The 22984-nt window shown below is 56.9% G+C and overlaps 9 protein-coding genes across 9 annotated transcripts; 2 read left to right on the forward strand and 7 right to left on the reverse strand.

Moving 5' to 3' along the window:
• Window positions 1-1185: 1185 nt before the first annotated feature.
• On the forward strand, window positions 1186-3104 carry B0T26DRAFT_707037 (zinc-binding dehydrogenase). The gene is made up of 3 exons (XM_060441840.1): window positions 1186-1607; window positions 1682-2339; window positions 2406-3104. The coding sequence occupies exons 1-3, from the start codon at window positions 1415-1417 to the stop codon at window positions 2668-2670; spliced, it is 1116 nt and encodes a 371-aa protein (XP_060295548.1). The 5' UTR covers window positions 1186-1414; the 3' UTR covers window positions 2671-3104.
• B0T26DRAFT_871417 (uncharacterized protein) lies at window positions 2725-4127 on the reverse strand (the record flags this gene model as incomplete). The annotated part of the gene is made up of 4 exons (XM_060447925.1): window positions 3369-4127; window positions 3263-3345; window positions 3094-3194; window positions 2725-3031 (listed from the first exon to the last, which is right to left on the reverse strand). Exons 1-4 carry the CDS (start codon window positions 3718-3720, stop codon window positions 2725-2727), a joined length of 843 nt encoding a protein of 280 aa, XP_060295549.1. The 5' UTR covers window positions 3721-4127.
• On the reverse strand, window positions 4120-4782 carry B0T26DRAFT_871418 (uncharacterized protein). Its single transcript, XM_060447926.1, has one exon. The coding sequence runs from the start codon at window positions 4679-4681 to the stop codon at window positions 4145-4147; it is 537 nt and encodes a 178-aa protein (XP_060295550.1). The 5' UTR covers window positions 4682-4782; the 3' UTR covers window positions 4120-4144.
• A 2666-nt stretch (window positions 4783-7448) lies between these two features.
• B0T26DRAFT_750902 (uncharacterized protein) lies at window positions 7449-10507 on the reverse strand (the record flags this gene model as incomplete). Its single annotated transcript, XM_060445294.1, has 4 exons — window positions 7449-9083; window positions 9673-9797; window positions 9858-10086; window positions 10115-10507. 4 exons carry the CDS (start codon window positions 10505-10507, stop codon window positions 7449-7451), a joined length of 2382 nt encoding a protein of 793 aa, XP_060295551.1.
• Window positions 10508-10558: 51 nt separating this feature from the next.
• On the reverse strand, window positions 10559-11097 carry B0T26DRAFT_750903 (uncharacterized protein; the record flags this gene model as incomplete). The annotated part of the gene is made up of 2 exons (XM_060445295.1): window positions 10559-10644; window positions 10743-11097. 2 exons carry the CDS (start codon window positions 11095-11097, stop codon window positions 10559-10561), a joined length of 441 nt encoding a protein of 146 aa, XP_060295552.1.
• A 249-nt stretch (window positions 11098-11346) lies between these two features.
• On the reverse strand, window positions 11347-14168 carry B0T26DRAFT_750904 (uncharacterized protein; the record flags this gene model as incomplete). Its single annotated transcript, XM_060445296.1, has 5 exons — window positions 11347-11615; window positions 11685-12329; window positions 12567-12979; window positions 13047-13278; window positions 14111-14168. The coding sequence occupies 5 exons, from the start codon at window positions 14166-14168 to the stop codon at window positions 11347-11349; spliced, it is 1617 nt and encodes a 538-aa protein (XP_060295553.1).
• An 866-nt stretch (window positions 14169-15034) lies between these two features.
• B0T26DRAFT_265651 (uncharacterized protein) lies at window positions 15035-16029 on the reverse strand. The gene is made up of 3 exons (XM_060434075.1): window positions 15626-16029; window positions 15371-15551; window positions 15035-15192 (listed from the first exon to the last, which is right to left on the reverse strand). Coding segments are annotated over exons 1-3 (480 nt in total). The 5' UTR covers window positions 15924-16029; the 3' UTR covers window positions 15035-15191.
• Window positions 16030-18622: 2593 nt separating this feature from the next.
• B0T26DRAFT_750906 (uncharacterized protein) lies at window positions 18623-19327 on the forward strand (the record flags this gene model as incomplete). The annotated part of the gene is made up of 1 exon (XM_060445297.1): window positions 18623-19327. The coding sequence occupies one exon, from the start codon at window positions 18623-18625 to the stop codon at window positions 19325-19327; it is 705 nt and encodes a 234-aa protein (XP_060295555.1).
• B0T26DRAFT_871425 (uncharacterized protein) lies at window positions 19297-21393 on the reverse strand. Its single transcript, XM_060447927.1, has 7 exons — window positions 20987-21393; window positions 20629-20905; window positions 20289-20552; window positions 20078-20199; window positions 19888-19966; window positions 19743-19769; window positions 19297-19660 (listed from the first exon to the last, which is right to left on the reverse strand). Exons 1-7 carry the CDS (start codon window positions 21231-21233, stop codon window positions 19552-19554), a joined length of 1125 nt encoding a protein of 374 aa, XP_060295556.1. The 5' UTR covers window positions 21234-21393; the 3' UTR covers window positions 19297-19551.
• Window positions 21394-22984: the final 1591 nt, after the last annotated feature.

A 22984-nucleotide genomic window follows, 5' to 3' on the forward strand; every position in this document is an offset into this window, starting at 1 on the left:
ATGGTGGAAGGGAGCATGAGGAATTGAGGCTGGATGTTGGCGTCAAATTATGGAAGGGGAAAAAGTTGGGCGGAGCAATCTTACCACAAACCCAAACCTCACCGTAGCGATGGTGATTACTCAATGAGGGCACAAGACCTAGACGTGGCCACTGCACCCGGCAGCCTATGGCGCCAAATCCAGCACTTCATCCCATCAAAGTCAAACTCAAGTAGATATTTCGGGCGTCTATGTTCCGTATCTGGCATAATTACTAATTACCACTGTAATTTCATGCGCAATCAGAGCTGTGGTCTTTTGGTCCTGAGTGCCGGAGTGGAAATTAGGTACCTATTCTTCGTTGTCCGTGATAGTCTAGGGTCCCAATTCACAGGAAAGACGCCGATTTCTAATAAAAGATTTCTAGGAAAAGAAGGAAAATGGAATGAGCATTGCCGGTTCTCTAATCAGAAGCAAGGGAGGCTAACCATCTAGTATGAAGTGGCTGGCCAAAGAAGAAAAAAAGAAAGAAAGAAAATCGCATTAGATTACATTGAGCAAGTGCGTGTGTGAATAGGTAGAGCCATGGCCTCTGAACCCCTGAGAAGTAAGCGAAGTAGCGACTTACACCTTCCATGTACGGTGTAATTAATGATTACACTGCTAGACCAATTTAGCGAGGCTGCAATGTGCTCGCAGGCTTTGGTGATTGTGATCCTGTGACAAAACTGGCGTCAGCCAACAGCGATCAACACATCATTAATTACGTTGTTGGAATCACCAGGTACCGGTACTGGAAACAACAGGGCGTGCTGCACGCCGAAAGCTGGTGGTTCAAGTGCTGGTCATTGTTGTCTATGTCTATCTAGAAGAAAGAGGTGGCTGTAGGCCACTTATATGGAATCTGGGACCCCTACGCCTCCACCGCCGCCTGTGTGGCTGGAATGCGCGTTGTTCCAACATACGTCCATGCCGACCCCTATACCCTGTTTCGAATAATATTATTAATGATCACTCGACCACCGGCTACTCCCAGCATCGCATTCGAGCCATCTACTCCCAGCATCGCAGTCGAGCCATCAAATGTGATTAGTCCAGGCAGCAACAGGACGCGACGGCGTCAATATCCTACCCCCAATTATCAAGCACCGGCGTGAGTCATACCGAGCAGCGCTAAAAAAAAAAAATCCAATTCTGCGCTGTAGTTGCTAAGCCATATTAACGCCGCCGCGATACCATCGGACATAGGACTTGCGAATTAAGACCGACGGGACGATTCGGAGAACTCGAGAGTACTTAAGTAGTTAATTCGATCGGAATCTTATAAAGATGTGACAAAAAAACAGATAGACAGACGGAAGTTTGCCAACCCCAACCCACCCCACCCCCCCGACGAAACACGAGAAGCAGCAGCCCAAAACAGTCACACAACACGATGGCGGCCTCGGAGTACGAATTCCAAGGCTGGCTGGGCCACTCTCCCGCCGCGGCCGAGGGGAGAATGGAATGGGGCACGTACGAGCCCAAGCAGTGGACCGAGGACGACGTCGACATCCAGGTCACGCACTGCGGCGTCTGCGGCTCCGACCTGCACATGCTCAGATCCGGCTGGTTCGACACGCCCTATCGTGGGTCTCTTTCCCTCTTCCTCCCTTCTTTCTGTCCTTAAAAACACTAATTAACACACACACCTGGGATACAGCATGCTGCGTCGGCCACGAGATCGTCGGCCGGGCGGTGCGCGTCGGCAGCCGCGTGGCGGGCGACATCCGCGTGGGCGACCGCGTGGGCGTTGGCGCGCAGGCGCGCAGCTGCTTGGAGAAAAGCTGCGCGGCGTGCTCGAGCGGCCGCGAGAACTACTGCGCGCGCGCCAACATCGGCACTTACGGCGCCGTGTACCCGGGCGGCGAGGGCAAGTCGTACGGCGGGTACGCCGACTACAACCGCACGCACGGGCGGTTCGTGTTCAAGATCCCGGCCGGCCTGCCATCCGAGTTCGCGGCGCCCATGCTGTGCGCCGGCATTACGGTCTTCTCGCCGCTTCGGCGCGAGCGGTGCGGGCCGGGCAAGAGCGTGGGCATCGTCGGCGTCGGCGGCCTCGGCCATTTCGGGGTCCTGTTTGCCAAGGCCCTGGGCGCGGACAGGGTGGTGGGCATTTCGAGAAAGGCTGAAAAGCGCGACGACGTGCTGAGGCTCGGCGCGGAAGAGTACATCGCCACGGATGACGGCGGTGGCGGGTCGTGGGCCGAGGGCCACGCCCGGTCGCTCGACCTAATTGTGTGCACCGTCTCGAGCGAGGACATGCCCCTGACTGACTACCTGCGGCTGCTCAAGGTTGATGGCGTCTTTATACAAGTTGGGTAAGTTCCGAGCCACGTCTCGACACCCACTTTCACGCAAATACCCCTGGATTGACTTGCTACTAGCAACCCCGACGGCGGCAAGCTCCCTCGCGTAAGCGCCCTCACGCTTCTTGAAGGCGGAATCAAGATGGGCGGCAGCAGCATCGGCTCACCCGAGGAAATCCGCGAGATGCTGCAGTTCGCCGCCGACAAAGGCATCAAGCCGTGGGTGGAGATGCGATCGTTGCGGGATGCCAACCAGACTGTCGTTGACATGGCGCAGGGCAAAGCGCGGTATCGATATGTGCTGGTGAACGATAGGCACGCTGCGGCCGGGATTGCTAATTAGGCAGATGATAGATTATCTTGTCAAAATCCCTTCTATTATTTCCTTGGTGCCCAATCATGTTTCGAACGCCTTCTCCGTGCTCATGACACACAACTGCCCGTTGGGCGACTCCCTCAACGTCCCTCGGTCGTCAATAATATACTTCAGCAGCCTGCCGACTTTATTCCTCTTGGCGACGAGATGGTTTTGTTCTTCTCCCGTCTCTTTCACCGTCTCGTAGCCAACCACGTCGGCAAAAATGCCCAGGTTGCGCGAGTTGACCGGGTATGCCTTGCCGACCTTGAGCTGCGCCGCACCGCCGCCCTCGTCGCCGATCCTTCCATCCCGGTCGATGCGCTGCCAATAGTAGGCAACGCACGTGCTCAAGCGGAAGGCGGATGGCGGATGGCGGACGCCAACGTCTCCTTACCAGGACACGGGCACTCGGGCGTCTCGAAGCACGAGTTGACGACGCAGACGAACGAGGTCGTGAGCTTCGCGTCGGTCAGGGCGCGGACAGGGCGCGGACCCACGGCTCGCTCCCCCTGTCGATATTGAGCTACTAGTGCCCCTCGGGGCCGCCCAGCTAGGCTGCCTCCAGCCCGCCGCCGACGTAGCCCGTGTGCTCCAGCATCCTCATGGCGCCGTGAATGAGCCGCAGGATGACCTCGCGGAACTCGTGCTCCTTGCTGCCACCTTCGCCCCAGCCATCAGCTCACCCAAGACGTCCTGCGGGGGCGTGTCGCCCTTAAACACGGCCACGAGCCTGGCGACGGAGTCTTGGTGCGCGCGACCTAGCGGCAGGGGTACGTCGCTCGCAATCCAGGCAGGGGCGACGGCGGCGATGAGGCCGCGCAGGCGCACACGCTGCATGACGCCGCCGTGCAGACTCACAAGCACGGCGCAGAAGCGGTCGAGGTGCAGCACGCGGCTCTCAAAGGCCAAGCTCCGGGCGGAATGTATTAGTAGCGCCTCTCGGTCCGCGCCGGCACGCGCTTGAACGTCCACGCCGCCAATACTCCCGCCTGCGTACCCAGTACGGCCCCCACCCGAACGCATTTGACGCTCCATGACGCGGGCCGCGTGCCGAGTGCTGTGAGATGGTGCTGCTGCAGGCGCGCGCGCATTTTCTCCTCGAGCTGCTCGAGCTCACACCGAGCTGACAAGACGGGCTAGGTAGTCGACACGCCGCCAATAAGTGTTGACGACGAAGCGTCGTTGTAGATGTAAGAATAGTCAGCTGAGACACCATTGGCATCGGTGTCTGTGGCGTCTCCCCGAGCTTCTTAGCAGTCCAAATCCATTTCGGAATACCTGTTGGCCCTGGGCTCTGACTCGTTGGATCTCTGCCAGCTACCCCGTCGAACAAGTTCATGGAAGCTATTTTGAAAGGCTCGGCAACTTGCCCCGCCCGCGACGTTGTGACAGAGACCGCCAATGCGTCTGGCTGAAAGGTGCGCAGGATCTAACTCGGCGTGATGGTCAGGCTCGCAGCCTATATTTGTCTATCCTCGCTAAAGGTCGGATTCTCGACTGAGAAGAGGAACGCCTCGGCTCCCCCGAGAAAGGGGAACTTTACTGGCACGATGAAGACGTTCTCTCCAGTCTTGAACCCCATGCCCTTGGGCTGGACCCGCGACATGGCGTTATCGTGGATGCGGAAAATGGTGTCGGCCTGTCCGCGGCTCTTTTCCCACAGCAGCATGCCGCGCAGCTCGGGCAGACGTCGCAGCTGGCCGACCATGCCGCGCACCGCAGCGAGAGACACAAGCGAGTATTCAACGTCCAGGATGCCAGCTCGTCCCTTGCCGCCGGTACTGCGCAGGTATACGAGGCCGTGGCCCAGGCGCACGCGATGCTCGATCCACTGCAGCACGGCGACCAGCCATCTGAACGCGTACCACGTGTTGTCTAGCACGTGCGACAGCGAATCTGTCGCCATATCGCGCTCGCTGGTAACCAGGGGCCTGCCGTCGAGATTCTCGGGAGGCAGCACCGGCATTCCGTACGATACCTTGATCACGCTCCTCATCTTTGCGGAGCCGGTGCCGAGTCAGACTCGTCGACGGTTATGTAACGGCGCCACTCGAAATGCTGTGCGCGAAGCCCGTCTTCCTCCGGCTGGCGCAAGCGATCTCCAAAATGGAAGGAGCCCGCAACGCCGAGGAGGATGTCGAGGCCGCCGGCGGCCCTGTCGTCGGGCAGGAATGCGCCCGAGTCTGTGACCCAGTTGGTGGCAGTAACGTCGCTGTTATCTAGGGCGGCGAGACCCCATCTACAATACACACGATGGTAGTTATAGCGGAGTTTCGGGTCTTCGATGAGGGAGGAGTCATTGCCATGCCTTCCCAGCACCCAGGGCCCGACGTCACCGCCGCGCCCTTCGTTCTCTCCTCTAGGCGCACTAGCGTCGCGAAAGACGCGCATCTGCCGAACCGCACGCTCCGTCATGATCCACGGCCGCCACAACGCGTATCGCTCGACGAGGTCTGTGATGAAGTTGACGTGGTCGGTGGTGGTCGACCCGCCGACGTTGCGGTGCGCCAGCTCGCCGCACCACGTATTGATGTCGTGGCCGTGCCGCTGGATTAGATGCGCAATACGCTCGCGCGTCTGCTGTTTCTGCTGCTCTCGGGCCGCCGCTACTGTTGTAACCGATGTGTCTGACGATACGTCCCACGCCGCGGCCAGGCTGTCAATTTCGGCCTCCGAAGCTGCCGTCGCCTGACGCTCCTCATCCGTTTCGGGCCCTCGTTGTCTCCCTGCAAGGGCGCAGTCTCGGCGCGAGGAGTTGAGGGCGGCTCGGGATCCCGCACCCGTTTTTTTTTTTTTGCTTTTGGCCAAGAATTCTTATTTCTCCACCTTGGTTTATCCAAGGCTCCGAGTCCACGCGCAGAGTTCGGAGCGCCACTGTAGTCGATCAACGAGGCTGCCTTCTTTAGAAGCCACATGCCCCCCACTCCCATTTGGGTCTCCCATCCAGTGGCTTTGCACAGTCTGCAGCCGCCTCGCCCTCAGCTGTATTGAATCGTAACTTCCCATGTTCATTCACGCTGAAACGGAAGGACCCAGAATAGTATAAGCCCCAAATCCTAAACCCCAAACCCCAAACCCCTCCTCCTCTCAAATTTTCGAATTTGCAATTCCAAAGAGCATGAGCCTGTGAATTGAGGCGAGGACTTCAACTTGCAATGCGCCCACGAGCACCCGGACGAATGTGGGATCTCTGCAGAACATTGTTGACATGAGTCCACACGCCAGTCCGCCCGAGACTCTCTGTGCTGGGACCAATAACCTCCAATGGTAGATGCAGCGCCAATGTAGGCAGGATGAAGAAGAGTTGGATCTTGCACTGCACAACGACAGCCAGAGCCGCTACGACGCGGATGGCGAGTATATGTGGATGTTGGAATAAATGCACGACTCGGAGTTCAAACCGGGGCCTTTGGTCAGTGAAGGACGCATTCGATTCATCGAAACGACAGAATGCTTTCTTTAGCTGCCACTGGTAATCACACTCCCATTATTGTCCCAACTCTCAGATTCAGAGAGGCTGAACTCGGAGGGGGGCAGCCTACTCTCGGTTGACAGTCGACATCAATGTTATCGTCATCTGATCCATCTTGAATACGAATACGCTATCAAGATCGAGGTTTCGTACGAAAGTTCCGAAACTTCATGCCATCACAGTAGTTGAGTTAGCAGTTGATGCAAAACGGTGCTATGGGCCTAGGCTCTAGCAGATCTTTCGACTTTTGGAAGTATCTAGACTGCCATCAACACAAGCAATTGCGACAGCGATTCAGTTCTCGTACTTCTTCTTCTTCTTCTTCTTCTTCGTCTTCGTCTTCTTCTTCGACAATGGAATACGGATGACAGATGGCAGGGAACTAAAACACCAACGCAGCCAGCTGCTGCAAGTATTGTCGGCCGTCCATTTGGACAAGTTGGCTCTCTCCACCTTCTCCACTGGAGTGTTACCCTCTCACACTTTTGGCAACACGACCGCCGGTATAGGCCCCCTATAGGTTCAGTCTTGCCATCTCACAATGCCCCAAGGCTACATTCGTAATTATTTTGGGCGAAACATTGAAGACAAGATTCCTGTCAGATTGTTTCAAGTCGAGGTCAAATCAAGTCAAGTCGTGTTATATCAAGATCCAACAAGCTTCGGTACTCCAAATCTAAACCTAGTAGCTAAGTGATGCTTGCGCGTCGACCGCCGTCAGATTGGTAGCGGCAGCGCGTCGTCTCTGTAGGTCGGTATGTATATGTATCTACTATACGGTTCATGTACGAGCGTGATTCTAAAGCCAATCGCTATGCTGTTACCAAGCCGGGCATTCCCAATGCCGATGCATAATATATAAATTTTACCCACAGCAGCCCCAAGAACCAATGGGCTGGCCAGTGACCTCTCAAGTGCCTGCGCTCTAGTTTTTCGCTTTCTGGCCAACACGCCCAGGATATCCTGGGATTGGGTGCTAAGAGACCTCGGTTTTGTGATGACTGGAAACCCGAGATCCATCTGCCTTGGCTCTTTTCGTCGTTCATTGCCGGTCTATCAGACTAACGGGGGTCGGGGCCGGCCTAACCCCCGACCAAGTCTCCGACCCGGCTGCAGCAGCGGCGTTGATAAGCGGGTCCTGCTCCTCAGCATTTGAGTCGCTGCCGATGGTGAACAGGGACCGAATCTCCGAATCCACGAGGTCCTCCCGAACGTCCGCGGCGCCGTCACCAGCAAAGTCCAGTTCTGAAAGGCATATGGCGTTTGGGGCGTTGTTGGGCGGCCGATGCTCTTAATCATCATCCTTGCGGCTCTCGCCATCATCCTCGTCGTCGCCGCTCAGGTCCACGACTTGGCGCCTCTTGCGCTCGTCCTCGGTCATCTCGCGCCACGTGCTCCAGCTGAGCATTCCAAAGGCGACGATGATGAGCAGGCCGCCAAATATTGCGGCGGCACTCAGCGCCTGGCCCGTCCAGAACCAGTCGACAATGGCCACGGTGAAGATTGTGAGCAGCGCCGCGACGGAGCTGAACACGGGGCTCGTGAGCGAGATCAGGACAAGGAACGACCCCGTAAACGTCATGTTCACTACCACGCTGATGAACAACAGCCACGCGGCCTGGCCAGTCGGCAGCTCAAACGTCTCCCAGCCCAGCACATGGAGGACGGGCAGCGGGATCCACAGCACTGTAAGCGTGAACGCCCCGATCAGGCTCCCAAACGTGTTGGCAAAGATGATGCCCCGCCCCGGCGATGTGCCCTCAGGAGGGCAGGCAAGCCGCTTGTACAGCACTTCGTAGAGACCATACAGAACCGACCCTACACCAATGATGAGGTTCCCGGCGAGGCGCATGCCGCTGTCCGACCCCCGCGGCGGCATCCCCCCCGACGCCGGCGGATCCGCATTAGCCGCGGAGCCCTTGCCGTCCCCGTACGCCACCACCAGCACGCCCATGATGGCCACGCCCACAGCCACGCTCTTGTCCAGCCGCAGCCGCTCCTTCAACAGCGGCACCGAGAAGGCGTACGCGAAGAAGGCGCTGCAGTTGTAGATCGCTGTGAGGTCGCTAGGGGTGGTCATGCTGACAGCGACGTACCAGCTAAGGCCGGCGACTGTAAGGGCAGAGGTGACGAGCATGGTGGTGCGGAGGAGGTAGCGCCAGGGTGAGCGGCTCCCGGGCGGGCGGGTAGCGGTGGCGGCGTGCAAGTCCTGCCGCTCGACCATCTGGGCCGTGGTGCGCAGCAGCCAGAGGTGCCGGCGCCAGAACTGGGGCCACGGCTGGTCGCGGCGTTGCAAACGCAGTATGCCCAGCTGCAGCGGCCACAGCAGCACCCACGACCCGTGCGTCACGTACAGCATACAGTACGCCTTGTCCCAGCCCAGCTCGTGCTGCACGTAGGCCGCCAGCTCTGTCTGCACAGTGAAGGAGAACAGGCTCACGCACAGGAAGAAGGCCGCCAGGGTGTATTTCTTTCGCGCGGCCCGGCGGGCGTCGCCGTCGGCTGCCGCGGGGCTGCGCGACGAGCGCATCGTGCTGCGCCGGGAGAATGTAGGGCGGTCTGGCGGGCGGGCCTGGAGAAAAGGGGGGGCTGTCGCTGTGTGCGAAGCCGACGTCGACGGCGAGAGGAGCAGCGGGCTGCCGCGTCGCGTGCTGCGGTGCGTCGGCCGGCCGCGGTCTTCTTCGTCGGAGCTGGCGTACGGGTGCGCATTGGCTTGGGGGTCGAGCAGAGGTTGCGCGGGGCGCAGGTCAGACGAGCGGAACATTGTGCGGCTTTCGTGTCGGGTTGTCGTGTGCTCCCAGGCGCGCGCGGGGTTCTCCTCAATCGGACAAAGGAACAGCAAGGCCAATATCAGACGAAGCAACGCGGGCGAGCGGTCGTGGTCTTCTTGCGGGAGATCGTGCGTGGCCTCGTAGCGATTGCATAGCTGGCGTGTTTACGTCTTCGCTGTCGTCACAAGCCAAAGCAACCTAGAGAACTTGAACGGTAGCACAGAACAACGCTTGAAGGCCGATCACATGAGCATATCCACTGCACCCCTTTATGCCCCTGTGGGGATGATCTGCCAATCACAAAACGCGCCGCCTGCACCGCGTGCATCAGTGGGGAACAGCGCTGTGGGTGTGGGGCTGCTAAGGGGTCCCGAAACCGGCTGACTGGCAAGAACCTTGGTTGGCTCTTTTCGACCCCGCCCTTCGATCCCTCCATTCGGCGGTCGACCAGACTGCAGATGGCAGCTGCTCCCTACGGACCGGAAGGCACGGTTCACGAAGCTAGCAGAAGCGGTCTATCATTCCGCCAGCCCGTCTACCAGAATAGACTTCACCATTCGAGTCCCGACCAACCTCTAATAACCTAGCAACCTAGGTACGGAATACGCCAGAATACCATGGCCCTCTCTTCAGGCCCGGGCATGCTGCCTTTAGAGTTTGCTCGTGACATCGGCACCAACATCAATTACTTTCAGCTCTTTCCGGCCCAACCTCGACCGCTACCCCAAGTCCATGTACTGCGACCAACCCAGTGCTTTTCTCGTCCGCTGCCACTTCGCCCTGGCTCTCGCTTTCGCTCTCAAGCTCGCCCTTCAGCGACTCCATCGTCCTCTTGATCTCCTCGGCCCACCGTGTCTCGGCCCACCATCCTGTGATCGACGTCGCCGAACACCTTGGCCAACCCACGACGGCAAGCCTTTTCCAACAACTCCATGCCTCTTCGATCTTGCCGCGCAGACACAGCTTGTGCCCTAGCTCGACAGTGCTGCGCAGCGTCTTGGGGTTGTCGGGCCCCAGCGTCAGCGCTTTAGTCTGCTGCGCGACCAGATCCCGCAGCACGTCCTCGGCATCCCGGTGCCGGCCCTGTTTGTCCAGCGCCGACGCTAGCTCGCTAACATAGCCCAGCACGCTGCGGCCCGCGTCCCTCTCGAGAACCTGCTGCATCATTGCAATCGCCTGCTGGCACAGCCTCTCTGCCGCCTTCGTGCTTGCCCTGCCGCGCCAGGATTGTCGTATAGTAGTCGGTCAGGCTGGTCGTCGTGTGGGGGTCCTCCGAGTCGCTGTCGCCGTCAGGGTCGCTTGTTTTCTTCTCGTGGTCCTGCATGGCGTTTTGGATGATCTCCTCGGCCTTCGTGTCTCTCCCGAGCTCGGCCAGCACCTTGGCCTGCATCCCCAACAGGTGAAGTGTCACGCTGTCCAGCTGCCCTAGGTCCTCCTTGGACAGCTTCACGACGCGCGAGATGTACTTTTCCGCCATATTGGGCTTCTTCAGCGCCAGCAGTATCTCAGTTCGCAGTGTGCCTAGTTGGAGCGTATCTCGGTGGCTGGCGCCGAGCTTCCGCTCCCTCACCTCGACCATCCTTTTACATACCGTCTCCGCCTCGGCGTAGTCCCCCCGAAGCCGCAGAAGCTAGATCAGCTCAACGCGGCTGGCCATGGTCGACTCCTCGGCCACGCCCAGCACATCTTCCCCGAGGTCGATGGCCCGGTACAGCACTTTTTGGCCGCTTGGCTACGGCCTTGCATATCCCAGAACTGGAGAAATGAAATTTAGCATCACACTCCCTTTTCCTCAGGACTGTTCAATGACTCACCTGTGCTACCCTGACAAAGCTCAATCCAGATCTTGACGCTGGCTTTGTCAGACACTTCATCGTCCGATCCGCTCAGATGCTGTAGGTGGAGACTGAGCTGTTCGCATTCGTCCCAATGGTCCGATGGTCGCTCGGGAAACTCGCACGCCATTGACCGCAGGAAGTGCTTCTTCCACCGTGCGCGGTGGCCCGTCTTCTCCAGCCAGAACTGCGTGCAGGTCTTGACCAACGGGTGTATCTGGAGCATCCCCAGCTGCTGTTCGCCGTACTCGACAAGGTAGTAACGAGTCAGCGTGTCAAGGTCCTTGGCAAACTTCTCCTCCGCCAAGGCTTGTTTGCCAGATGTTATCCGCATATTGTCTTGGATTTCACTTACCTCGTGGCCGCCTTTGAACCTGACCCTAGATCCGGTGGCCAGTCCAGCATTGTATTTTTGTCCTCGCCGTGCTTCCAAAAGTCGTCGATATAGTTCCGGACAGATTTGCGAGGCCACCGGAAATTTATGTAAGCCGCGGCCTGCAATATAGCCAGTGGCGTGCACTCCAGAAGGCGAGTCAACTCCCTGATCTCGTCCTCGGCCGGCACCTCAATTTCGTCTTTTAGTCTATAGAGCCTTGAAGAGGTGCACGGCCTCCTCCTCGCTCGTGCCCCGGACTCTGATTACATTCTTCTGACCACCAGTGAGCATTTGCGCGACTTTTTCGTTTGTCGACGTGACCAGAATGGAGCCATTGCTAGTGCTCGGCAGGAAGTCTGCAGGCATTGGATCGCCAGAAAAGAATACACTCTCGTCGTTGGCGTTGTCGAGAATTATCGTCCACCAGCCATTCTCCTCACGCCACAGCCCAGCCGTGAACCAAGCGAAGGGCGTCGCTGTCACTCATGGAGTCAGTCGTGCGCAACTTCGCTTGTCAGCTACGGCCCGGTAGGCGTTCTAGAGACTGCATCGTGTGGTTGGGTCAACCCAGAACACCCGCGACGTCTTCCTGGCTTCCTGGCTTCCTGGCTTCCTGGCTTCCTGGCTTCCTGGCTTCCTGGCTTCCTGGCTTCCTGGCTTCCTGGCTTCCTGGCTTCTTGGCTTCTTGGCTTCCTGTGCAATCTTGATCGCTAGCTGAGACTTGCCGATCCCACCGAGCCCGACAAGCGCAACCCGCCGTTGGCCTACCTCATACCTCTCCATGACGGGCTTAAGAATCTCCGGGCGGTTGATGAGATTCCCCTTCAAGGAAAAGGGTACCGGCCACGTCGCTGCAGATTCTTGGTCAACTTCGTCTTCTGGACCGCCTACGGCAGTTTCTGCTCCGGCAGAGATGGTTGCGATGACAGTTGTGGCTGACGAGCTCCCAGTGGGGACGTGGACCTCGGTAACCGCGGATATATGAACCCCTGCGCCTGCGGGCATCGAGGCCACTGAGGACTCGGTGGGTTTCGTGTTGGTCGCAAACGTTTCAGTTCCCAAGAGACTCGGGGTGATTCTGTCCGTCTTCTCGTATCGCTCCAGAATAGCCCTTGCTGTGGACGCTGGGGTGGCTGCTGCATACAGCTGCCACGTCTTGTTCTTGTGCGAGGCGGCGTAGTCGCAAGCTGCTTTGACAACGAAGCAGGGCAGCTCATCCCAGACGCTGGCAGCTCCATCTCGAATGCGATTATTTGCTGCTCCGCTGCAATTCGATCCCGGTCCGTCCTGGATTTCATGACCACGTCGCCTGAGGCAACCCGGCCAAAGTGTACTGATAGGTGGATGGAAGGGTTGAATTTGGTCTCAACCTCTGCGCTGCTTTGTTCTGCCTGCCGTTCCTTGAGGCGTGTACGTTCAAACCATACACTCCTCCTCGCAGCCGAGGTCCTCACAGGATAACTCGATGGCCAACTTGCAGACAGAATCGCCGTTTGCAGTCGTGTTCAGGCACTCGCATGTGGGAGCGCCCCTGTGCTTGTGGCGGCAGCTCGGTCGGTAAAGGTTGTCTTGCGTTGCCGCAGGGAGGGTATAGGTGCGGCTTGTGTCGCGACGATGGAGATCCTGCAACAGGGTTGCCGTTGTTTTCTTTATCGCGGCCCGTCCATATCCTGTGTCAAGAGTTTCGAGCATACCCAGAATATCGTTGTCCTTCATTGTGTCTTTGATGTGGAATCTATCGGGAGAGTACTGCCCGAAGTCGTATTGTACGACGGATGTGCTGACAATCACGCCGCCGAGTAGGACGTCGATGCCGCCAGCTCCCCCAGCTCCAGGGATGCTGGAGATAGCCACCGCAGACCTACGACCAGACGATTTAGCCAGATTCAGCTACCTTTCGTCGATACAGCTCGGTGGTGACGCGGGCTGCAGACACCTTGCCGAATTGCCCCGGAAGCAGGACAGGAACGATATTGTGATCGCCGATTCGGCCGTGCATGTAGGTATTGTCGTCCTCGTCCAGCCGGCCGAAGAGGTGTCCACTTTGGTCCCATATGCTCTCAGGGTTGAAGAGCAGAATGGCAGCCTCGTACTCGAGCTTCAGAGCACAGATAATGGCGACCTTGAAGTCCAGGCGCCCTGGGCGCTGGGAGCGTGCCGATTCCACTCTTAGGAGAGAACGGCTGATGTGGTGCTGATCAGGTAGGCGAGGAACACCTGCAGTGGGACAAGGCACGGCTGGTTGTAGATGTCCTGATACCTAACTCACAGATTCCTGACTCACAGATTGAATAACATCGGTCTCAAACCAAGCTCGCCGGAGAGAATAGCAATAGTGTGGGTGACTAAGACCTAAGGGGTTCTTTGGCTTGGGGACGGACGCTGAACCACGAATAGTATGGCGTTCGCTGATAGGATGAGTGAAAGGTTGAGAGTGGGTTGCGATCTCGAGAGTTCAAGCTTCTCGTCCGATAGCGTCCACGGGTACAGTACCATCTTAACGATCAGTGTCGACCGTCGAAATTAGGGAGAACTTGAAAAGCGGCAGGTGCGGTTGATTATCCGCTGTGGTCTCTGCTGTTCGTGGGCTGAGCCTGGATCGTCACGGTTCCGGCTGACTACCATCGTCCAACACGCTCAGCTGGATTGTTTCTTGCAGAAATCAGTTTCGCAGCGCCTGGGGTGTTCGCTTGATTCGATGGGTGTCTGTTGGGGCCAGAGCTAATTTAGTCATCCCCAGGCTAGGGTTAAACTCAGAGGTTGTTGGTCTTGGAGATAACGCAAGTTAACCATAACACGAACTTAGTTGCCAAGTAGCGACCGAGGAGCTGGACTTAGCAAGAACTGCAGCGTAATCCCTGGCGCTCAGGACTTGTCTAGTATCATTACATAATTAAATGATAAAAGGAAAACAAACTTGACCTCGTTCCATGAGTCAATTGAAGTCGTGTATATTTACCCCTATGCCAACCGAACGACTTGTTGTCGTTGCCACCTGTAAGCATTAGATCGACATATCCCCCGTCCATCTCATCTCATCACATCCAGTCCGTCCAGAACTACCATCCATCCCAGCCAAACCATCGCCCGTATACACATCCCGTTCCATCCACTCCCAGGAAGATTATTTACTATCAAGATGCCATGATCGTATTCCAAAAACCTCGTGAAAGGTATATATTAGAGGACGTAGATGTGAAACATGGGAGACCCTCGTGGGACCATATACTGTTAAATTCGTGCTCCGGGCGCAATGTCAAAAAGAAAAGTCGCAAAACGGCAGGCGTCCTTTCATCCCAAGCCCATCCAGCGATGCCTAGGAAACTGTCCTCAAAACCGAGCCTCTGATTACGTCAGCTCGGCCCGGTGCTCGTTGGTTCCGACGGCATGCTGTACAGACAGCTCGTTCATGACGACGGGCGCGGCGTAGCCCTGTGGGGGAGGGTACCCCTGCTGTTGAGGAAAAGGCGCGGGCGGGTACGACAGATGTTGGGAGCCAGGGCTGGTGCTGGACGGCGGAGGCACGGCCGTTGTGGTAGTCGACGGTGTCGCCGTGTTTGCGTAGCCGGCGCCGTATACGCCGGCCGGGTTGTTGTATTCGGGCTGCTGTTGTAGATTAGGGTCGTAGGGTTTGAAGTATTGCTCGCCGGTGCCCTGGCCGTACGGCTGCTGGTTGGGGTTCGCGGCCGGCGCAAAAGGCGGCTGGCCCGGGCCGCCATACGCTGCTCCCTGCGCCATGGGCGGCGCCACAACCAAGTTGTTGTTGTTCCTGGCCCGGCGGTTGCGGAGCACAAAGAAGAACACCAGGAAGATGGCCAGCCCTATGACTGCGACTCCACCAACAACCCCGCCGACGATAGCGCCAATGGGGGTAGAGCTGCCCCCGTCACCGCTGCCCCCACTATTTCCACCATTCCCACTGCCGCTTGTTGTTACAGGCGACGTCGACGTGGAGCTGGATGTCGTCAAAGAGCTTGAGGAGGTCGAGGTAGACGAGGACGAGGACGAGGACGAGGACGAAGCAGAGTGGGTCACCAGAAAGTCTGGCGGTGTCTTCAGCAGGGTGGTGAGTCCGCCGTCCGTATTGCACTCGAAGAGGGAGGAGACTCTGTAGGGGGAGGCGGCTGCCGAATACAGGAGAGTGGCACATGACGGCAAGCTTTGGGGACTAGCAGGGCATGTGTCAGTCAGTCATGATTGGGCCGCATATTGCTCTTTGGGGGGGGCATACCAGCAGAGAGTCCTCGGTCCCAGGCCAGTGCCGCAGGCTCCCTGCAACGAGGCCGAGAAGTCCAGACAGGCCGACAGCATGCTGGACTTGCAGACCGAATAGGCGCCAGTGCAGCAGTCAATGTTACCGGCGCCATCGTCGGTGCAGTATGCCCCAAGCTTGACACACGTCACAGCCGCAGCTGAGACTCGAGGTCAGTCCGGCCCGTCAGTCAATTCGAACGGGCTTGCAGCATCTTGAGGGGCCGGTGCTTACACGAATAGCCGGCGAGGAAGCCGCATGTGTCGGAGCCGATTGAGAAGGTGTCGCGCTTCAGTAAGTCCATAGCGCCGTAGTTGTGCTGCGATGGCGGCGCATCCGTGGGCCTGGGGCTCCATCCGACCCGATTTGGGTGGTCGCGCTCGGGCAGGCCCGTCTGCTTTGCGGGGCTCCACGAACTGTCGCTACCACGCCGTTCCAGGGGTGCGAACGCGTTAGCGGGCGCGATGCCGGTGCACATCGCCAGAAGGGTAGCACCGACGAGGCGCGCGCAGTGTGTCCATGTCGGCGTCATGGCGGAAGCGAAGCCAGAGGTGCATCCAAACAGGCCCCGAAAGAGGATTGGGGATGGCGGAGAAACTTTGGCCTCTGCATTTCGAGCTAAAGGAGGAAAGCCTGAGCTGAACTGGCTGTTATTTGTGGCTGCCGCAATGGATGCTCGATTGGACCATCCCTCCACCGACGGAAGGCGCGAGGGGCAGGGGTCAGGCTGAACCCTGGACAACCATTGGCCGATGCGACTGTACATGTACAGCACTGTGAAGCTGAAGACGGGTTGGGTTGGTTGAGGCCCCGGCCCCGCAGCCCCACATGCTCTGCCGGCCAGCCGGCGGGTTGCGTATGTATGTATGTACATACGTAAGCATTTCGGCCTTGCGCGGCGGTCCCGGAAACCGGGCCGGTTAATTTTTGCCGAACTGCTGAAGGCGGCGGCAGGCACTTCAAGTTGTCCGCCGTTTGTCCACCAAAATTCAGTACCCCATTAAGCCAAGGCGGAACGGCCTCACCTATTCTTCTTTCGGTCCCTCTCTTTCATTTGTCTAGCTTAGTCGATTTCGACCCGATCCTCTCGCGTACTGGAACCTGTGGTACGATCGAATAGGTTCACAATAACTGAAGAAATGCCTAGGTACCACCTAGCACACGACGGGACTCTCGCTTGGTCGCGCTCCTCTCTCTTCGCCTAGCCCCCTCTCTTCGCCTAGCTCCCTTCCGCCAGTCCGAGCACCCAATACTCAACAGTAAACCGCGCAAAACACGCCACACCCAACGCACCACACACAAGTCCCGGCACCCAGCACTTGTCTCATTGCCGCCTACTACTCCACATTCTCGTCCCCCTAGGAATTCATGGAGAGGATGCAGCAGTGCTGCATCTATACCTGCCCATGACTAGGTCAAGAGACCCGTCTTAGGACTATATCCAGCGGTACAAACCTTCAATATGGCCTGGTTCCTATTTCCTGATATGACCAGGTAGGTATGATCCAATAAGGCAGTTTATGACATGGCAGATTAATTACTAAGCGACCTTTGGGATGGAAACGACTTCTATCTTGCAGTTATGTTTGGACTAGTCGGACTGATGCAACCAGACTTTGATGTTGACATCAGGTAACAATTTAACCCTGTCATTACCAATTCGACATCACTGGTCGAGGGTTTGTTTCCTTTGGTTTGACAAGTTCTGTGGTCAGCAGGTCGGGTTGGCCTTGCCACATCTTTCTGCTAAATCTCCAACATCAATCACACTGAGGGCGCCCCATCTGCACAATGATGGGCGGCCAGCCAATGCCACACTTTTGGTTGTGCCCCAGCAATTATCACCACCCCGAAAGCCCAACACTCAGTCTTCCATTAATGTTTGTCCTTCTCCAAAATGAGTCTCGCCAATGCCATCTTCATTCCGCGCAAACAGGCTGCCCTCGACAGATAACCTAGCGGAATGAATCCCCAGCCTACATTCACCACCGAGCCCCGCCCCGGATTTACTGGAAGGCCCTACCTGCCTGCGTTTAGGTTGACTGGCTAGCTTCAGTTGTCTGCAGTTCATTCGTTTCGTCTTTCTTCGCTGCAATCATATGCCCTCGCCGTCCTTTTCTTCGCGCGGCTTTTGATGCCAGCCTTCCCTTCTTCCCATATCCAGATTGCGTGGGTGCGAGATGAGGTCGAGTGCAGGACCGAGTGGTCGCAATGAAAAGAACATTCGCTGCAGAGAAAAGTGGAGGAATGTGTACAAGAGTTACCTTTTTAACAGCATATCTATGTTGTTATATACCCAAGTCCAGGTGAGGAGTCACCGACGCCCTCGCCCTGTCTCAAAACGCACCATCGAGGTCGGGAGCAATACGGACATTTCCCGTCATCTCGGCCTGCCCTGGAGGCTGGGGGTTCAATGTCCTCCACCTTTCCGAGGACCGTAATTCTGCTTGGCCGACCTTTCAAGTGGGGGGGAAGGCGTTCATCTTCAGAGTCCCCTCGGGTTTTCCGCTCGCAAGAGTCGCGTCAAATCATTGGCAGAATCATTTGAAGGTTTGATTTTATTCAATTGTGTCGGGACGCGTTTCGTCGCGCTGCGATGCGGCGCTTGGGCCGAAGGTGATACTTTAATTTGGCTCTCGGCCCTGTCGGAGGCCCGGGTCTGACGGAGACCGGCCCGGCGTGGGCTCCATAACGGCCGAGCTGGGTCCCCCACGCGCCCCCTGCTTCCCACTTGTTCCCGGCGAGTTAATCGGCGCTCGTGATGGGCTCGGCTGGGGACAACAACAAAAAGTCAAGAGGAGAGACTTGGTGCACTGGACCAATTGATGTCAAGCCAGGCTACTTCTGAGTACTTGAGGATTGCTGAACATTGACGTACGCAACTCGCGATTGCAATGAGCAATTGCACTTGACCGAGCGGCTTGGCACCGCGTCAGTCTCATGCCGTGGCCGGCCGGCCGGCCGGGTTGGTCGCGCTTGGTCCCAAAACACCTCAAGATACGCAAAGAAGATGCATTCGACGCTCGACCCTGACCCACAGAGCCCGCCTGGCCCAGCCTCGCACCTCGTAAATAGCTATATTGGTTACACACCGCTCCACACCATTCTTTACGCTCTTAGCTTTTGCTATTTTTCTCTCTGGTCCCAAGCCTTGAATCGTCTTATTCGACAGGGTACCTGGTTATAGTCAGGCCCCATTTCATATTCCCCCCCCCCCCCCCGGTCTCGGAAATGTACGGGGTGCTGTTCCCCCCGCTGGCCCCGGTCGTTCCGGACGAGAAGAGCGACGGCGCCGAGGACGGAATCCACGCGAAACTCTTCGCGTCGCAGAGAATGAGCATGCTGCCGACTCTCAAGCGCCCGCACGGGCCTCTGCTGATCAAGACAGTCGCGATCCCGTTTACGCTGGTCGAATCGCTGACGACGGCGCCGCTGTACTACAACTGGCGCAGATACCGCTGGGCGCTGGTCGTGTGCCGCGCATCCAGCCCCGAGTGCGACTTTTACGAGGCCACGCGGTGCCGGGACGGGCCGACGGAAGAAGCCAACCCGTTCGGCCGGGACGCCAGGACCCCGACGCGCCGGAGGCTGGCCGACATCCCGCACGATGCGGAGTGGGCTGACCTCGCCGCCGTGGAAGCGACACGGGAAAACAAGGACGTCATCACCGGCATCGTCGAGCAGTCGGAGCTGTTTGGCTTCTCGAGCGACCTCGCCTACGTCTGGTCGCTTGCGATCCATCTCGTCGGCCGCGGCGTGGTCACGTCCGAGAACGAATACTGGAGGTGGGCGGCCGACGTGAGGACCCTCGGCATGGAGATATCGCTGGATTATAGCCCGTTTGGCAAGACACGGACGCCCAAGGTTGAAGCAAGCCTGAGAGCGGAGAAGGTTACGGTACCCAAGCTGCGTTCGGCTATGAGGAGCAGGAAATAAAGAAGCAGTTAGACTTCAACTCTGCAGCCTGCCCAAGCCTTTCTTTACCTTTTACTCTCGAACTCTCGCACTCTCGTCCTCTTGCAGTGCAAACTCAAATTGTCTTCAGTCTTCAGACAAATGTGTCCCGCAACACGAACGATGTGTCCTTTAACCGAGTGTTCCTTTCCGTTGTTCCTTTCCGTGTCTTCATGCGTGCCTGGAGTGTGTTCTGCCAACTCCCTTCACTCCAGCAGACCCAGCGCCTCCCGCCGAGACTTGGAGTTGGGATCAAAGTAGGGCTTCTCGCCAAGTGAGACGACACGGTTGCCCTGGCGCTTTCCGGCGTAGTCACTGTCATTGAACTGTTCTTAGTGGCCGGTCACGATCATCACGGTGGCTCGGGTCCCGAGAGCTAAGACTCTGCTGCACTTACTATGTGGCAGTGTGAAAGACGGAGCGGCTGTGTAAAGCGACTACAGTGTTAGCGGACTAATTACTTGTACGTGCTGCCAGTGTGTATTCAACTTCGGCTCGCGGTTGGGGCGGTTGAAGGGGACGGGTTTAAGGACACGGCGTACTTGTCCCAGATGGCCAAATCATTCTTGTTCCACCGAAAGCGCACCTGCAGGTCGTGGTTCTCGGTAATCAGCTGCTTGACTGCGCATCGAGTTAGTAATTATTAGGCAGGTCACAATACGCAGCATTAGGTAGTTTGCTTGAGGGGGCACAATACGCAGCATTAGGTAGTTTGCTTGAGGGGTGGCTAACAGTAGTCCTTGATGATTTCGCTCTCGCGGCGGGTGACGTCGTTGATCCAGCCAGCCTCGACCTGGTGCCCAGCCCCAAAGACGCTCTTCCAGCCCGTGACGGGGTTGGTGCGGATGACGGGACTATGTTTTGGGTGTCAGTGAATAATTGGAGACTGATTTAGAACAGGGTAAAACAGTGCAGAAGAGGACTCAGTCAAGACGTGACTCACTGCACGGCCTTGAAGTCGAGGCCCTTGTTCTCGGGCGCGCCGCGGTAGTCGTCGATGAGCTCGGCGCCAAAAGCATCCTTGACCTGGACGAATCTCGGCTGGTAGTGGGTTGCCGTGAGACCCTCGGCCAGCTTCTGAAATGCCGGGCTCAAGCGGTCGTATACCTCGTAACCCGAGGCCCACAGAGTGTCGCCACCCACGTCCGAGGGCGGCTGCACAATCTTGAGAATGGCATAATCCGAAGGGATATTCTCGAATGTGATGCTTTGAGTCATTTTGTCAGATTTCATCCACGTCTTTCTCCCCATGTGCAAGAGCAATGAAGGAATGGTCGACGTACTCGGCGTGCCAGCCCTCGCTGGCAATCTTCTTGGAATTTTGGGCCGCCCGGTCCGCATAGAACTTGCGATTCTGCTCGGACGAGATGATGGAGACCTCGTCATCGAGCCTGCCGTTCTCATCGACGGCGATGCCGCGCTTGCTGTTGGACAGCGCGTGGCGGTGCAGCTTGGACGTCTCGGGTTTGCCCGTCAACTCGCCCAACCGCTGGCCTAATAGCTTCTGGTCATCGATGTTGAGGTCCTGGTTGCGGAAGAACAACACACCGCGCTGGGAAACTAGAACAGCAGTTGGGTCAGCAGTCTTGGTATGTGTGACAGTGTGGGTTACTCCCGAGCAACCGGACAGGAAAGACATACCGAGAATGGCCAAATCTCGAATCTTGGAATCGTCGTGAAGAATCTCGCTAATTTGAAGCTTGGGAAATTCGCGGCCAATGACGGCCGTAACGTCAAACTGATCAAAGGAATCAAGACTTCCAGAGTATTCCAGAGGTCCTGCCAGGCGGGAGTCGCTAGAGTGCCCGGGGACGGTCTTGGCCTTGATAGGAAGGTCCAAGACGGCAGGGCTGGGCTGAATGTCGACGTCTGCTGCAGGAGGAGCCATGATGAATAGGTTTGAGCGTGTTGGCTTATTTTGGTGTCTCTTGAAGGGAGCCGCTATTATTTGTTGTCAGAAACCAGTCCTATCTTGGCTCGGCCTCGGAAAGCAAAAGAGGGAGACTTCTACTCTTTTTATGCCAGAGTGTTGTCTCACTGGAGAGAGCTCATGGATGGCCGAGACGTCTCTAATCTGGTGCATTCGTTTCTCTTTGGTTGCGCAACCGGGCTTCAAGGTCTCGCCACTTGGGCATGAGGTGCAATACCCCGCGGGTTGCGCCACGCAGCAACGAATCCATTCGGCGTTATCAGTATCGCACCCTGCTGCCTACGAATTCATAATTATCATTATGCCAGTCGTTGACGACCGTGTCCTTAGTGGTGCATTCACGGCATCACCCGACGACCATGCGTCTGAGTTGAGGTTCACGAGTGTGGTCATCCAACCCCCTAATGCAGCACATACAGTGAGAACCTACCATACATCCTTCTCAAAGTAAAGGAAATGCATCACCGAACGGTTTCCAGTTGTGGGTTTCAGGATGCGCTGTCTCGCCAAAACGCAACTTGCCATTCTCGCGTGATATCGCACCATCCGACATCCAATGCCGACAGCCAAACAATCTGAACGTTACGCCATACTTGGCGTAGGCCACATATGTAGGTACAAATTAAATATGCGATATTCGGCACCGTTGAGCCGATCCTTGCCAGTGTGTCATTCTCTTGTGTCGGCGTCGCCTCCCACTGTCTCTTTTTATGTTGCGAATTGAGATTCACCAAGTGGCCAACTTGACCGACCTCCGCGAATTGGCTGTTCAAATGTCATGTAGAAGTAACAGCTGAATTGTGTCTTTGAGAGACGATCAATGCAGACAAAAAAGGACACGATGAATATGGGGGTGTTTCGAAACTGATAAACGGTCAAATATTGATAAGACAATCATGGACCCGCCGGCATTTGAGCTAGAATAGTCCCTTTGGTTACACCCTGACAAGGATTATGTAGCTAAAGATGTTTACTGTAAGGACTCAAGACGTTGTAATTAACCGTCTTTCGCAACTCTTAGATACTGTCAGTGACGCTCAATTCTTAGTAATTACCAATGATAATACGGTCTCTACGAAACATGGGGCAAATAGAGCAAAAAGAATACGGCAAAGTAGTACCAATCATTTGCGTTTGTGCATAACTTGGGTATGAATCATGAGCCGGATAGAAACATGACTTTGGTTTGAACCATGGGTCAATTAGGTCCGGCTTCGACGATGCAGTGCCTGAGCCTGACATGACTGGACTCTCGATGGCTTGCCAAATAGAATTAAGAAGAGAGGCAGGAATGTACCAAAGTATCTTTTTTTTCTTTGCGAGCCAAAGGAAAGGCAAGAGTGTCGGATACCTGCGGATAAAAATTGTGGTTGGTGGCCTGCCTCAGGGGTCCCTGGGGACTTTGGGGCTGACCATTGCCGCTGCCGACGGGTGGGAGCCGCCGTGCTACCCCTCAGTGGTGACCTGTCACGTGCAGGCAAGATTTATCCCCTTTAAGGGATTCGCGTCAACCGCGTCGGGCCTGCCCTGCCAGCAACCCGCACCGCGTCTTTTTCGTGCCGCGTCCTCATTTCCGCAACCGCCTTGTCAGATCATGCCCCATTGAAGCTCGTCGCCGAACCCAGACGTCGTCAGCCTCGCGCGTGTTAGGCCTCTTTGGCAGCGCATCATTTGTGTACGGAATACGCTGTTTGGATTACGGATTCCAT

The sequence above is a fragment of the Lasiosphaeria miniovina genome (genome assembly GCF_030549165.1).
Source record: "Lasiosphaeria miniovina strain SMH2392-1A chromosome Unknown B0T26scaffold_4, whole genome shotgun sequence".
In the NCBI taxonomy this organism is placed as follows: domain Eukaryota; kingdom Fungi; phylum Ascomycota; class Sordariomycetes; order Sordariales; family Lasiosphaeriaceae; genus Lasiosphaeria; species Lasiosphaeria miniovina.